The 13,547-nt window shown below is 39.8% G+C and overlaps 1 protein-coding gene across 10 annotated transcripts in view; it reads left to right on the top strand.

Annotated features, from left to right (window-relative positions):
- The window catches only part of NEK1 (NIMA related kinase 1), a 204,644-nt gene that overhangs the window by 147,358 nt on the left and 43,739 nt on the right, over positions 1-13,547 (top strand). For 8 of the 10 annotated variants that reach the window (XM_008000243.3, XM_008000241.3, XM_008000240.3 and 5 more), the window contains 2 exons: positions 6,975-7,151; positions 11,563-11,683. In XM_008000243.3, the coding sequence (XP_007998434.3) occupies positions 6,975-7,151; positions 11,563-11,683 (298 nt within the window). The remainder of the gene's footprint in view (positions 1-6,974; positions 7,152-11,562; positions 11,684-13,547) is intronic. The other 2 variants (XM_037993745.2, XM_008000242.3) reach the window with 1 other exon arrangement.

The raw sequence follows: 13,547 nt of genomic DNA, 5'->3' as shown, positions 1-13,547 counted from the left end.
TCTTGTTTCAGTAGTGACAGGGTCTCACTTTTTTGCCCAGGCTGATCTCTAACTCCTGACCTCAAGGATCCTCCCACCTCAGCCTCCCAAAATATTGAAATTACAGCCATGAGCTTCTGGCCCTTTTGTGATGTGGGTGTTTATTGCTATAAACTCTTAGCACTGTTTTTGCTGTTTCCCATAGATTTTGGTTTGTTGTATTTCTGTCCCCATTTGTTTCATGAAATCCATTTATTTCCTTCTTCATTTCTTCATTGACTCAGTGTTTGCTCAGCAGCATGTTGTTTCAGTTCCATGTGTATATACAGTTTCCGAAGTTCCTCTCATGATTGATTTCTAGTTTTCTTCAATTGTGGTCTGAGAAGGTACTTGATATGAAGTAGTTACTTTTTAATTTGTTGAGATTTGTTTTGTAGCCTACCATATGGCCTGTCCTGGAGAATGTTCCATGTGCTGATGAGAAGAATATATATTCTGCTGCTGTTGGATATATTCTGTAGATGTCTGTTATGTCCATTTGGTCTAAAGTGCAGTTTAAATCAAATGTTTCTTTGTTAATTTTCTGTCTAGATTATCTGTCCAGTGCTGTCAGTGCTGTCAGTGGGGTGTTGAAGTCCACAACTCTTGTTATATTGGAGTCTATCTCTCCCTTTAGCTGCTTTATATATCTAGGGGTTCTGCTGTTGAGTGCCCATCTATTTATAATTATTAGGTCTGCTTGTTGAATTTTTCCCTTCATCATTATATAATGACCTTCTTTGTCTTTTTTTTTTTTTTTTTTTTACAGCTTTTGGGTTAAAATATGTCTTATCTGGTATAAGTGTATGCCTTCTCCCACTCTTTTTTTGTTTCCATTTGCATGGAATATCTTTTTCTGTGTCTTCACTTTCAGTCTATATGTGTAATGAGTTTATTGTAGGCAGCATATAGTTAGGTTATTTTTTTTTTAATCCATTCAGCCAACTTGTATTTTCTAAATGATTAATTTATTTCATTTATATTAGAGTTTATTATTGATAGGTGAGGACTTAACTCTGGTCATTTTGTTAATGGGTTTTTGGATGTTTTGTGTATTTGTTGTTCTTTTCCTTCTCTTTTATCGTTTCATTGCAGTTTGGTTATTTTCTATAACATTTGACTCCTTTCTCTCTCTTGTTTGTGAATGTGCTCTGTCAGGTTTTATACTTTACTGTGCTTGCATGGTGGTAGATATTGACCTTTTATTTCCACATGTAGCTCTCTCTTAAGCATTTCTTATAGGGTCAGTCTACTGTTGAATTCTCCCAGTTTTTGCTTCTTTGGGAAAGACTTTATTTCTCCTTCATTTTTGAAGGATAGCTTTGGTGGGTATAGTATTCTTGGCTGACAGTTTGTTGTTGGTTTGTTTTTGGTTTTGATTTTGTTTTCTCAGCACTTTGAATATATCATCCCATTTTCTCCTAGCTTATAAGTTCTCTGCTGAGAAAGTCATTGTTAGTCTGTTGGGGTGCCCTGATGCTCTCTTCTTTCTGTTTTTAGAATTCTCTTTGACTTCTAACTGTCTGATTATAATGTGCCTTGGAAAAGATCTTTTTGGATTGAATCTTTTTGTGTCTTTAAGTTTCCTGTATATGAATGTCTGTATCTCTTACAAGGCTTGGGAAATTTTCAGCTATTATTTCATTAGATAAATTTTCTATGTCCTTGCCCATCTCTTTTTTTTTTCTGGAACACCCAAAATTTGAGTATTTGGGCACTTTACAGTTTCTCATATGTCACATAGACTTCCATTCTTTTTTTTTTCTTTTATTCTTTTGTTTCTTTTCTGACTGGATTATTTAGAAAGAACTGTTTTCAAGTTCAGAAACTCTTTTTTCTGTTTAATCTACTCTATTGTTGAAGCTCTCGGTTGTACTTTTATTCAGTTCATTGAATTTTGCAGTGGGGAGAGTTGGGGTTTTTGTTGTTGTTGTTAGTTTGTTTGTTTTTGAGACAGGGCTCTGTCACCCAGGCTGGAGTGCAGTGGCAGTGCCATGATCACATCACAGCTCACTGCAGCCTTGACCTCCTGGGTTCAAGGGATCCTCCCATCTCAGCCTCCCAAGTAGCTGGGACTACAGGCATGTGACACCATGCTTGGCTAATTTTGTTTATTTTGTGTAGAGATAGAGTTTTGCCATATTGCCCAGGCTGGTCTCAAATTATGAAAGACAGAGAAAAAATGTATATATTTTTACTTTGAGACAGGCTCTCTGTCATCCAGGCTAGAGTACATTGGTGCAAACATAGCTCACTACAACCTCAAATCCTGGACTCAGGAGATCCTCCCACCTTATCTTCCAGACTAGCTAGGGCTATAGGCACATGCCACCACACCTGACTTACTTTTTTAAGAATTTCCTGTAGACACAGTATCTCACTGTGTTGCCCAGACTGGTCTCAAACTCCTGGCTACAAGCAGTCCTTCTGCCTTCCTTTTCTAAAGCACTAGGATTACATTTGTGAGTCACAGCATCTGGCCCTGTTTTGTTATCTTTAATGATATCTATCTATATTGAACTTCTCATTCAGACCATGAATTGTTTTTCTAATTTCTTTGTATTATTTATCTGTGTTCTCCTGTACTTCACTTAGCTTAAATTTTACTTTGAATTGTTTCAAGCATTTCATAAATTGATTTTTGTTGGCATCTTGCTGGAGAATTACCATGTTCTTTTGGAGGTATCATGTTTCCTTACTTTTCATGTTTCATGTTTCTTGTGTCCTTATATTGATATCTGTGCATCTATTGTAATAATCATTTCTTCCGATTTTACGGATTGGCTTTCATAGGCAGACTTTTTCCCGTATAAGTATCCATGGTGTTGGTTGAGTAGGGTGTTTTGGCTTTGATTTTGGGTGGGCAGAGTAGTTCAGTCTTCATATGATTTATTTGGCTGTAATCAGTGTCAGTGGTATCTGTGATTTCCTGTGTGTCTTAGGTTGTGGTTGTTAGTGGAGACTCTGGTAAGGATTTACTGTGGACAGGGAGCCAGTTGAGCCAGTCCTCAGGCCCCAGTCTTGGCAGCATGCTGATAATGCAGGTACGTGTTCAGGCACTGGTGATAGTGGGTCCAGGTAATCCTTGGGCCACCACATGGCTTACTTGGGTGTCAGCAGTAGCAATGGTGGGCCAGGTGGGCAGGGCTAGTCCCTGGGTCCATCATCAGCACTCATGGGCACCAGCAGTGGTGGCAGTGAACTGAGAGGACTAGTCTCCAGGCCTTTAGGTGGCACATGCAGGTGGATGGTGGCAGGGCCCTCTGAAAGGTATGTTTGGGCATCTATGGTGGCAAACAGAGGTGGGTAGATCTCCAGACCTCTGGACAATACACATAACACTATTGGGGGCATCACCAGGTTGAGCAAGCCTGTCCTTGGGCCCGTGTATGGTACATGTGCAGACAGTTTATGTTGGACAAGACTGGTTGATCTCCAGACCCTAGATGATGTGTGTGGGTGCTGGCAGGCTGGGCAGGCCCTTTCCCAGGCCCCTGGAAGGCTTATACAGGCACTAGCAGCAGTAGGCAGGGCTTATTGATCCCGGTGACCCTGAATGATGCTCACAGGCCTTTGCCAAGGCAGGAGCAGGGCAGGGTGGGTCTGTCTTCAAGCCCTGTGGTGGTGCTGTCAGGCACAGGTTGTGCTTAGCATGGCAGTTCTACCCCCAGGACCCCAGACGGCACACTCAAAAATCAGTGGTGGTGGTGGTAGGCAGGAGGGCCTGTCCTCAGGCCCCCTGACTGTGTGTGCAGGCACCAGCATCAGCAGGCATAGTGGGTTGATCTCCAGTCCTGGATGACATGCTTGCTAATGCCAGCTCTGATGCATGGGGCAGATCAATCTCCCAGCTACCAGGTAGCACTCTCAGGTGGTGGCATCAGTGAGTGGCGCAGGCCTGACCTCAGGCTCCAAGCATGCCTGTCTCCATGAGCCTGAAGGTGCACACAAGTGCACATTCACCCAGGTGCTAGGGGAGGCAGGGTTGCTATCAGTGCCAGCAACTCCAGGAAGGCAGCTCCCAGGCTCTGGGGAGCACATGCTTCAGCTGCCTTTTTCCCAGGGGCAGCCTTCCTAATGTGCTACACCACCCGTTTCCTGTGGTGTAGGACTGTATGTGGGCTAGAGGACTAGGGACCCGGCTGCACAGTTGAGTCCAGCTCATGTCACAAGGTTGCAAATCTATAGGTGGACATGGAGTAGATGTCAGTAGGGCTCCAGGGTTGTGGAGATTCAGGGCCTGTTGAGCCCTGGGGCAGGTTGTTATCTGGTAGGGGTTGGGTTCTCAAAGTGGCACCATGTGGCAGCTGCTTGGGTCTCAGGATGCTGTGTGAGTTCCAGCACAAACTTCCTCTCTAGAATAATGCATCACTTTGACTCCAGGCATCCTCTACTAGTCTCAGGGTGCTTGAGGGCTGAGGAGTCATGGCTGGGTTTGCAGGAGTCCATGGTGAGAATGTCGACCACTGGGGATCTCTCTTACCATTTTCCTGCACTCGGGCAAGTCGCTCTGTGGTGTTTCTCCTGGCTTCTAGCCAGTCCTAACCAGGGCAACTGCTTCGCTTCCCTCTCCTTCCATGCCTCAGAGGTTCCCCATCCCTTTCCTGCTGAATTCCTGCATTCTCTTTTAGATGCTCTATTCAATGTGTTATTATCTACTTGCTGTTTTGGTACTTCTCTGTGGAACAGGCAAGTGCCAGGTGTCTGTGGTCAGCCATACTGAAACTCTCTCCAAACCCATTTTCCAAATCAATTAATATAATATAATTTTTCTTTTATTATATTAATGTTGCAAATTTCATAGATTGATTTTTAAATATTAAATAGCCTGAAATGTAATATCCCTTTAAAAAAATTTTTACCATTTTTATGTGGTATGTATTTCATTGGTTTTATTTTTCTTTTTCTGATTGTGAGTGAATTTCATTATGTTGCATTCTATTGACTATTTTGATTTGCTGCTTTGAAAATTGCCTGTTTATATTCTCTTCCCTTTTTTATATTTCATTGCTTTTTGCTATTTTTTTAAGAATTTTTGTTTAGTATGGATATCCAGCCAGGCATAGTGGCTCGTGCTTGTAATCCCAGCACTTTGGGAGGCTGAGGCGGGTCATTTCAGGTCAGGAGTTTGAGACCAGCCTGGCCAACATGGCGAAACCCTGTCTCTACTAAAAATATAAAAAATTACAGGACATGGTGCCGTGTGCCTGTAATCCCAGCTACTAGGGAGGCTGAGGCAGCAGAATTGCTTGAACCCGGGAAGTGGAGGTTGCAATGAGCTGGGATCACGTCACTGCACTCCATCCTGGGTGACAGAGCAAAACTCTGGTCTCAGAAAAAAAAAAAAAAAAAGAGAGAGATCCTAACATCCTCCTCTTCCTTCCCCTATTTCTTTCTATATATAGATAGAAAATTTTATGTCTGGACACCATACTGATTATTTTTACTAAATCTATTTAGTTTTCTTCCTTGAGATCTTAGATGTTCCAAATGTGCAGGTTTATCATCAGTGACAAGAAACAGATTTTTCTCCTATATTTTGATTATTTCCTATTCTTACTGTATTTGTTAGAACCCACTAAAGCATTTAATAATAATAATGCAATATGGTATCCCGATTCCTGGTATTAATAGACATGATTTTATTGCAGAATGGTAGGGCTGAAGGAGGAAAAACACAGATGTGATCTCTACTACAGTCCATTCGTTTTGGCAGGGAGTTTATTGAAGCACAGTGCGGGGAAATGATTCTGAAACATTTGCAATACTATAGTTTTGTTCTCTGTTGACTAGAAAGAAGTAAAGAGTAAAACAACTTATAAATACTTGATGAACAACTTTTTTGCTCTGGAAATTAACTGAGCTAAGGATAGTTCCTGCTAACCCAGTGTTATAAAAGGACTGCAGCCAACACAAAGGGCCTACTTGGCTTTAGAAACCATAAATTGAAATTGAGACCAATGGGCAAGGATCACTGTTTTTCTTCAACCATTTTAACCATGTGTATGCAGATATAGTAGGCAGAGAATTGAATTTATGCAAAGTTGAGGTTTTGCCATGTGAATACAATGAGTTGAGGATGCACAAGAGAATGACTATATGATGGAATTTCTATGGATTTTAATGGAGATGACAGAAAATGTAGCAGGATCAGTGCATTGTGGGTACTTTCAGGGTAAAATTTTTTTAGAGTTGGAGTTGTAGAGGGAGAGAAGTGGGAAACGAGTGTTAGAGATTAGAGGGTGGAATACTAACCACTGGACATTTCAAGAGGCTATAATGAATGACAAAGTCTCTAAGATATGAGCATTGGAGTGCTGGAGATAGGATGAAGAAGACTGAGGTAGAGTGAAGTGCAACAAACCAAGAGGCCTACCTATTGGAAGGATTATTGATACAGATATAGAAATCACCTAAATTAGTTATGACAGAGTTAGTGTTGGGGCACTTGTAACCTGGAAAGTAAAATCTTCAACAGATTAATAGGAGTGACAGGGTGGTAAACAACTGCATTAAGTTATTCTGAGGTAATTTTTTTTTTCTTTTTATTCTTTTTTGAACCTGTCTTAGGATGTTCTGAGGTAAACCTCTTCTCTCCTGGTACCAATTGAAAGTGTGGAGAATTTCAGAGCAGTTGGAAGTAACTAGGAGTTACTTTATATAAACAGAATCCACTAGTTAATAATTTTAAAAATAGTATTCTAATACACATATTAATTTTACCAAAAGCGGAAAGACGGTAAACATTTTAACCACCATAGAAATTTATGTACAATTGAAATGAAATTTGACTTTCATATACTGTAGTCACTTATTAACTTCTAATATGTAACAGAGCTTGACTAGTAATTACCTGTTGCAATAATGCAGCTTTTTGAACTTTGCCCCAAATGCCATTACAGATAAAATTCGTCATTTTGAGAACTAGCATGATTTTTTATTTTTTGTTTTCACAGATATTTCTCCTGAAGGGGAAAAGTACAAACCCTTAATTACTGAAGAAAAAAAAGTGCAATGTATTTCACATGAAATAAACCCATCAGCTATTGTTGATTCTCCTGTTGAGACAAAAAGCCCCGAGTTTAGTGAGGCATCTCCACAGATGTCATTGAAACTGGAAGGAAATTTAGAAGGTATGTTCTAATGAGTCAAAATGAGCTATATTTGATTTAGTAAAAACTTAAATTTCACAAGCTTTATAAATAGATTATCAAAATTTGTATATATTTGGGTAGTTTATCTCAAATTATGTTCAGTATTTTTATGTTTTTAGTAATTGGTCTTTTTTTAATGACTGCCTAGCAAGTCACCCCAAAACTTAGTGTTGAAACACCAACCATTTCATCTCATGATTTTATTTGCCAGGAATTGAGTCAAGACTTGGCTAATGTGATTTTTCCTAATTCATGTGCCTTTATCTCAGAGATCAATAGGTGCTGGTCAGCTGGCAGCTAGGCTGGTCTGAAGGGTCCCAAAAAGCTTCACTGCTATCTTGGCAAGTACAGCTTAGCTGGGCCCCTCTCCCTCTTCATGTGGTTTCAGGGCTATTCTGTGTACTCTTTCTGGCAGGATAGTCTGCCTTCTTATATGATGGCCCGGGGCTCACAGATGCTAAGGTGAAAGCGGCTTGTACTCTTAAAAGCTGATCTCAGAACTAGCACTTCTGTCATGCTCTATTAGTCAAAGCAGTCACAGCCCAACCTGGATTCAAAGGGAGGGGAAACAGAACCCACCTCTCAATGGGAAGGGTGTCAAAGAATTTGCATCTGTCCTAAATCTGCCATAGTCGGCCCTCTGACCAAAAATTATTTTCATTCCTCCCATATGCAAAATCCACTCACGCCTTCTCAAAGCCTCATCTCATGACATTAGCTCAGAGTTTAATATGACAAAATCAAGCCTCAGTGCAGATGGGTTTTCTCATCTACAGGTCTTCGAGTACGGTGATTCTCAATCTGAAGACCTGTGAGTAAAAAAAAAAATAAGTTCCCTGTTTTCCATACGTACAACATACAATGGTGAAACAATCTTTGAGACACCTTTTCAAAAACAAGGAAGATGGGAAGCAGATAGCAGTCACTGGTCCCTAGAAATTCTAAAATCCAACCAGGAATAGCAGTGTCAGCCTGCTTCCTTGCACCAAAGCTTGGTGTGCTCAAGGGCTCTTCTGTTTTGGACTATGCTTGTCCCCTTCAGTCAGAGCTTATAGTGCTTCCACAAGCAGAATTTCTAAGTAAATTTGTGGGTTTATGTGAATATTACTGATATTCACTGTGGTTAACAAAAGCCACTCATGTTTCTGAGATGGACTCTTTTCTACCTTCAGTTATCTATAAGGATACTGTAAGATAGTGCTCTTGAGTTCTTAGAAATCCTTTGTCTAGCAAAGAGGGTCTGCAAGGCATGCCTTTAAATCTTTCTGTGCCATAACAGATCTTATGGGCACAACCTTGACTTCATCTTTGCCCTGAGGCCACACCCTACTGTCCTGAATTTAGTCTTTGTCTTGAGGCCATGTCTTCCTTTAAGAAGCTTTTGTTGCCTAGAAGGAATTATCCTGGACTCTCTGTATCTCTTCTAAATTCTGCTCATAAGCTAAACTTTTTTCTTCAATTAATCTCTTTTCTTGTTCTTTATGATAAGTTATTAAGCAGCTGTCACTTTGAATGTTCTGCTTTGATAACTCCTTAGCTAGACTACTGGATCCATAAAGTACATTTACTATCTTCCACATTATTGCAGTTACCAAACTTTCAGCCATTGTAGAACAAGAATCCCCTTTTCTCCAGCCTCCAGTAACCGTTTTTCACTGGCCAGTCTCTCACCAACAATGTCACTGAAGCCCTTCCAATTTCTGCCTGCTCCACAGTCCCAAAGCCAGTGTACACAGGCTTTCACGTCAGCTCCCCACTTCTGGATATGTAATTCTGTTTTAGTTATCTATTGCTGCAAAACAAATTACTCCTAAAACTTAGTAGCTTAAAAGAACAATTTTAGGCCGGGCTTGGTGGCTCACACCTGTAATCCTGACACTTCAGGAAGCCAAGGCTGGCAGATCGCTTGAGCCCAGGAGTTTAAGACCAGCCTGGGCCACATGACAGTACCCCATCTCTACTGAAAATATGAAAATTAGCTGCATGTGGTGCTGCATGCCTGTAGTCCCATCTACTAGGGAGGCTGAGGTGGGAGAATCACTTGAGCCCAAGAGTTTGAGGCTACAGTGAGCCATGAGCATGCCACTGCACTCCAGCCTGAGTGACAGAGTGAGAACTTGTCTCCAAAATAAAAAACAATTTTTATTTTTATTTTATGTTATCTCACAATTTTTTGAGTCAGGAATTTGGAGGTTCTTCTGCTTCATGTAGCATCAGCTGGTATTGCTGAGTGGTATTCAGCCATCAGCTGGGCTTTTTTGGAAGACGCAAAATGATATCACTCCCATGCCTGGCATACTGGCGGGGCTTTTCCGGCTCCCTCTCCTTCATTTTAGTCTCATGGCATTGCAATGTGGTCTTTCAGAATAAACTATTTTCATGATGGCTCAGGCTTCCAGGTATCAAATAGAAGCTCCCAGTTCTCTTGAAGGCTCAGCGTGGACCTGGCATAGCATCACTTTCACTCTATTCCATTACTCAAAGGAATCAGCATGCCAGCTGAAATTAAAGAGGAGGAGAAACAGAGCTCCCTCTAGTTGAGAGGAAACCAGAAACCCTGCAACATGTGACCATCCTTAATTCACCAGAGTAACTTAAATAATCTTATTCATTAGAACCATAGTTACTAGTATCATTATGGAATGAAAGTTTGTTCCCCTCCCTACCCCCCAAAAAAAATCATATGTTGAAATCTAATCCCTGATGTAATGGTATTGGAGGTGGAGTCTTTGCAAGGTAATTAGGTTATGAGAGTGGCACCCTCATGAATGGGATGGGTGCCCTTATAAGAATAGGCCAGAGAGCTTTCTGCTTTCTACCACATAAGGATACAAGGAGGAAAAGGTTATCTGCAAAACAGGAAGAGGGCCCTCTAGAACCAACCATGCTGGCACGCTGACATTGGATCCTTCAGCCTCCAGAACTCTGAGAAATAAGTTTATATTGTTTATGCCACCCAGTCTATGATATTCTGTTATAGTAGCCTGAACTAAAACAGTATCTTATGTCTTTTCTTTAAAAAAGAAAAGAAAAGAATATTAGGAATACTATGGAAGCTGTATAGCCTAGTGCAGGAGTTGATAGACCAGAGAGTAAATATTCTAGGCTTTGCAGGTAATACAGTCATAAGTCAAGTTTATAGAATAAGTTGATAATGATACAGCTTAAAGTGCTAGGAAACAGAGTTATTCATTAAAAAATAAAAAAGGATTTTGCCCCCAAGTGCTTACCTTGAATGAATGACCAAAATAATCATTTAAATAAAAGATAAAAACTTAAAAGTTTAGTACAATATCAGTTGTCTTTCCAAGTAAGACAGATAATTGGAAGCTTTAAAAATGGAGAAGTATGTCTATATTCCAGGGGAAGTAGGAGGGATAGTGTTGGCTTAAACAGGGTAGTATTGATAATCTTAATTGGAAAGGAAAGAGAGAAGTTAACAAATACTCTTCTCATCTCTATTCACTTTTGGAAAATATCAACCAACTGAAAAATGAGGCACTGCCAGAAAACAGAGGTGACATCTTGATGTTAACTGAGGGTCAGGCCAGGCATGGTGGTTCACACCTCTAATCCCAGCACTTTGAGAGACTGAGGCAGGTGGATCACTTGAGGTCAGGAGTTCAAGACCAACCTGGCAACATGGTGAAGCCCCATCTCTACTAAAAATACAAAAATTAGCCTGGTGTGGTAGTGTGTGCCTCTAGTCCCAGCTACTCAGGAGGCTGAGGCAGGAGGATCACTTGAGCCTGGGAGGTGTAGGTTGTAGTGAGCCAAGAGCACACCACTGCACTCCAGCCTGAGCAATGGGAGTGAAACGCTGTCTCAAAAAAAAAAAAAAAAAAAAAAATTATTGAACGTCTAAGAAAATAGATTTTTAGTGCCATTCAATTATGTTCTCAATATCATTGTGAAAGTCCAGGTAATAGTTTTTCTTTTTTGACTATTAAAAGATAGATTTTAAAGATTGAAATTTTATTTTAGTTACTAATCAGTAATATCACAGTCTATTCTTCCATATTTCTAACCACAAATATCTTTATTCTTTAAACTGTTTTTATACCTTCTCTAAACAAATTTATATATGACTAAATTTTTAATGGAAGAGAAAATTTTACATAATGGTGAAAAATAGAGAGTATACCATATTACCTTTGAGCATTTTTATTACAGTAAAAGGCAAAAGAAGTAGTCTGTCATTTCAGAAATAACTGAACTAGAGACTTAACACAATAATAAGATTTAAACCCTATAAATAGACTATTTAATTTTTCTGTTTTAATGACTATATTACCCTAAAACTAGGTAACAATCATTTATGAAAGTTTATTCAATATTCTCCTGACAAATTTTGCTTTGAGATGTTTCTTGTTATGTTTATCCTTTGCAGAACCTGATGATTTGGAAACAGAAGTTCTACAAGAGCCAAGTGAAACAAACAAAGATGAGAGCTTGCCATGCACTGTTACTGATGTGTGGATTAGTGAGGAAAAAGAAACAAAGGAAACTCAGTATGTACATCTCTTCCTTACATTTTAAAACCCAGGTCCCTTTTGTAATAACTTTTAAGAAAATACTATAATAAGCTAATATTGCAACAATATCCTAATATTGTAATACCTTATAAAAATAATTTAATTTTAATAGATATTCATATGGTTCAGAAATAAGTATATAAAATATTTGAAGAGGCCAGGCACAGTGGCTGACACCTGTAATCCCAGCAATTTGGGAGTCTGAGGCGAGAAGATCACTTGAGGGCAGGAGTTCAAGACCAGCCTGGCCAACATGGCAAAACTCTGTCTCTAACAAAAATACAAAAATTAGCCAGGCATGGTGGCACGTGCATGTAGTCCCAGCTACTTGAGAGACTGAGGCACAAGAATCGCTTGAACCCAGGAGGCAGAGATTGCAGTGAGCCAAGATCATGCCACTGCACTGCAGCCTGGGCTACAGAGCAAGACTCTGTCTCAAAAAAAGTAAATGAAGTGGGCCGGGTGTGGTGGCTCACACCTGTATTCCCAGTACTTTGGGAGGCCGAGGAGGGCAGATCACCTGAGGTCAGGAGTTTGAGACCAGCCTGGCCAACATGGCGAAACCCCATCTCTACTAAAAATACAAAAATATTTTTTGACTAAGTTTTATCTTTTTATTTATATTTGCCCAGTCTGCACTGGCTCCTTCTTCTGTTTTCAGCTTTTCTGAATTATTTTATTTTAGTTATGTTTCTGATATGGTTCGTGATTCAATCTGAAATTTTTGTGTTTAAATATCTAGTTAATTTACAGAAGTATGATATATCTTTGATATAATAGTTAAATTTTGTTGTGTATTTTATTTTTTTCTTTTTTTTTTTTAATTTATTTATTATTATTATACTTTAAGTTGTAGGGTACATGTGCACAACGTGCAGGTTTGTTACATATGTATACTTGTGCCATGTTGGTGTGCTGCACCCATCAACTCGTCATTTACATCAGGTATAACTCCCAATGCAATCCCTCCCCCCTCCCCCCTCCCCATGATAGGCCCCGGTGTGTGATGTTCCCCTTCCCGAGTCCAAGTGATCTCATTGTTCAGTTCCCACCTATGAGTGAGAAAATGCGGTGTTTGGTTTTCTGTTCTTGTGATAGTTTGCTAAGAATGATGGTTTCCAGCTGCATCCATGTCCCTACAAAGGACACAAACTCATCCTTTTTTATGGCTGCATAGTATTCCATGGTGTATATGTGCCACATTTTCTTAATCCAATCTGTCACTGATGGACATTTGGGTTGATTCCAAGTCTTTGCTATTGTGAATAGTGCTGCAATAAACATACGTGTGCATGTGTCTTTATAGCAGCATAATTTATAATCCTTTGGGTATATACCCAGTAATGGGATGGCTGGGTCATATGGTACATCTAGTTCTAGATCCTTGAGGAATCGCCATACTGTTTTCCATAATGGTTGAACTAGTTTACAATCCCACCAACAGTGTAAAAGTGTTCCTATTTCTCCACATCCTCTCCAGCACCTGTTGTTTCCTGACTTTTTAATGATCGCCATTCTAACTGGTGTGAGATGGTATCTCATTGTGGTTTTGATTTGCATTTCTCTGATGGCCAGTGATGATGAGCATTTTTTCATGTGTCTGTTGGCTGTATGAATGTCTTCTTTTGAGAAATGTCTGTTCATATCCTTTGCCCACTTTTTGATGGGGTGGTTTGTTTTTTTCTGGTAAATTTGTTTGAGTTCTTTGTAGGTTCTGGATATTAGCCCTTTGTCAGATGAGTAGATGGCAAAAATTTTCTCCCATTCTGTAGGTTGCCTGTTCACTCTGATGGTAGTTTCTTTTGCTGTGCAGAAGCTCTTTAGTTTAATGAGATCCCAT

This window comes from Chlorocebus sabaeus, chromosome 7, assembly GCF_047675955.1.
Source record: "Chlorocebus sabaeus isolate Y175 chromosome 7, mChlSab1.0.hap1, whole genome shotgun sequence".
In the NCBI taxonomy this organism is placed as follows: Eukaryota; Metazoa; Chordata; class Mammalia; order Primates; family Cercopithecidae; genus Chlorocebus; species Chlorocebus sabaeus.
Note: the sequence above shows the minus strand (reverse complement) of the source record. Positions and strands in the feature narration are given on the sequence as shown.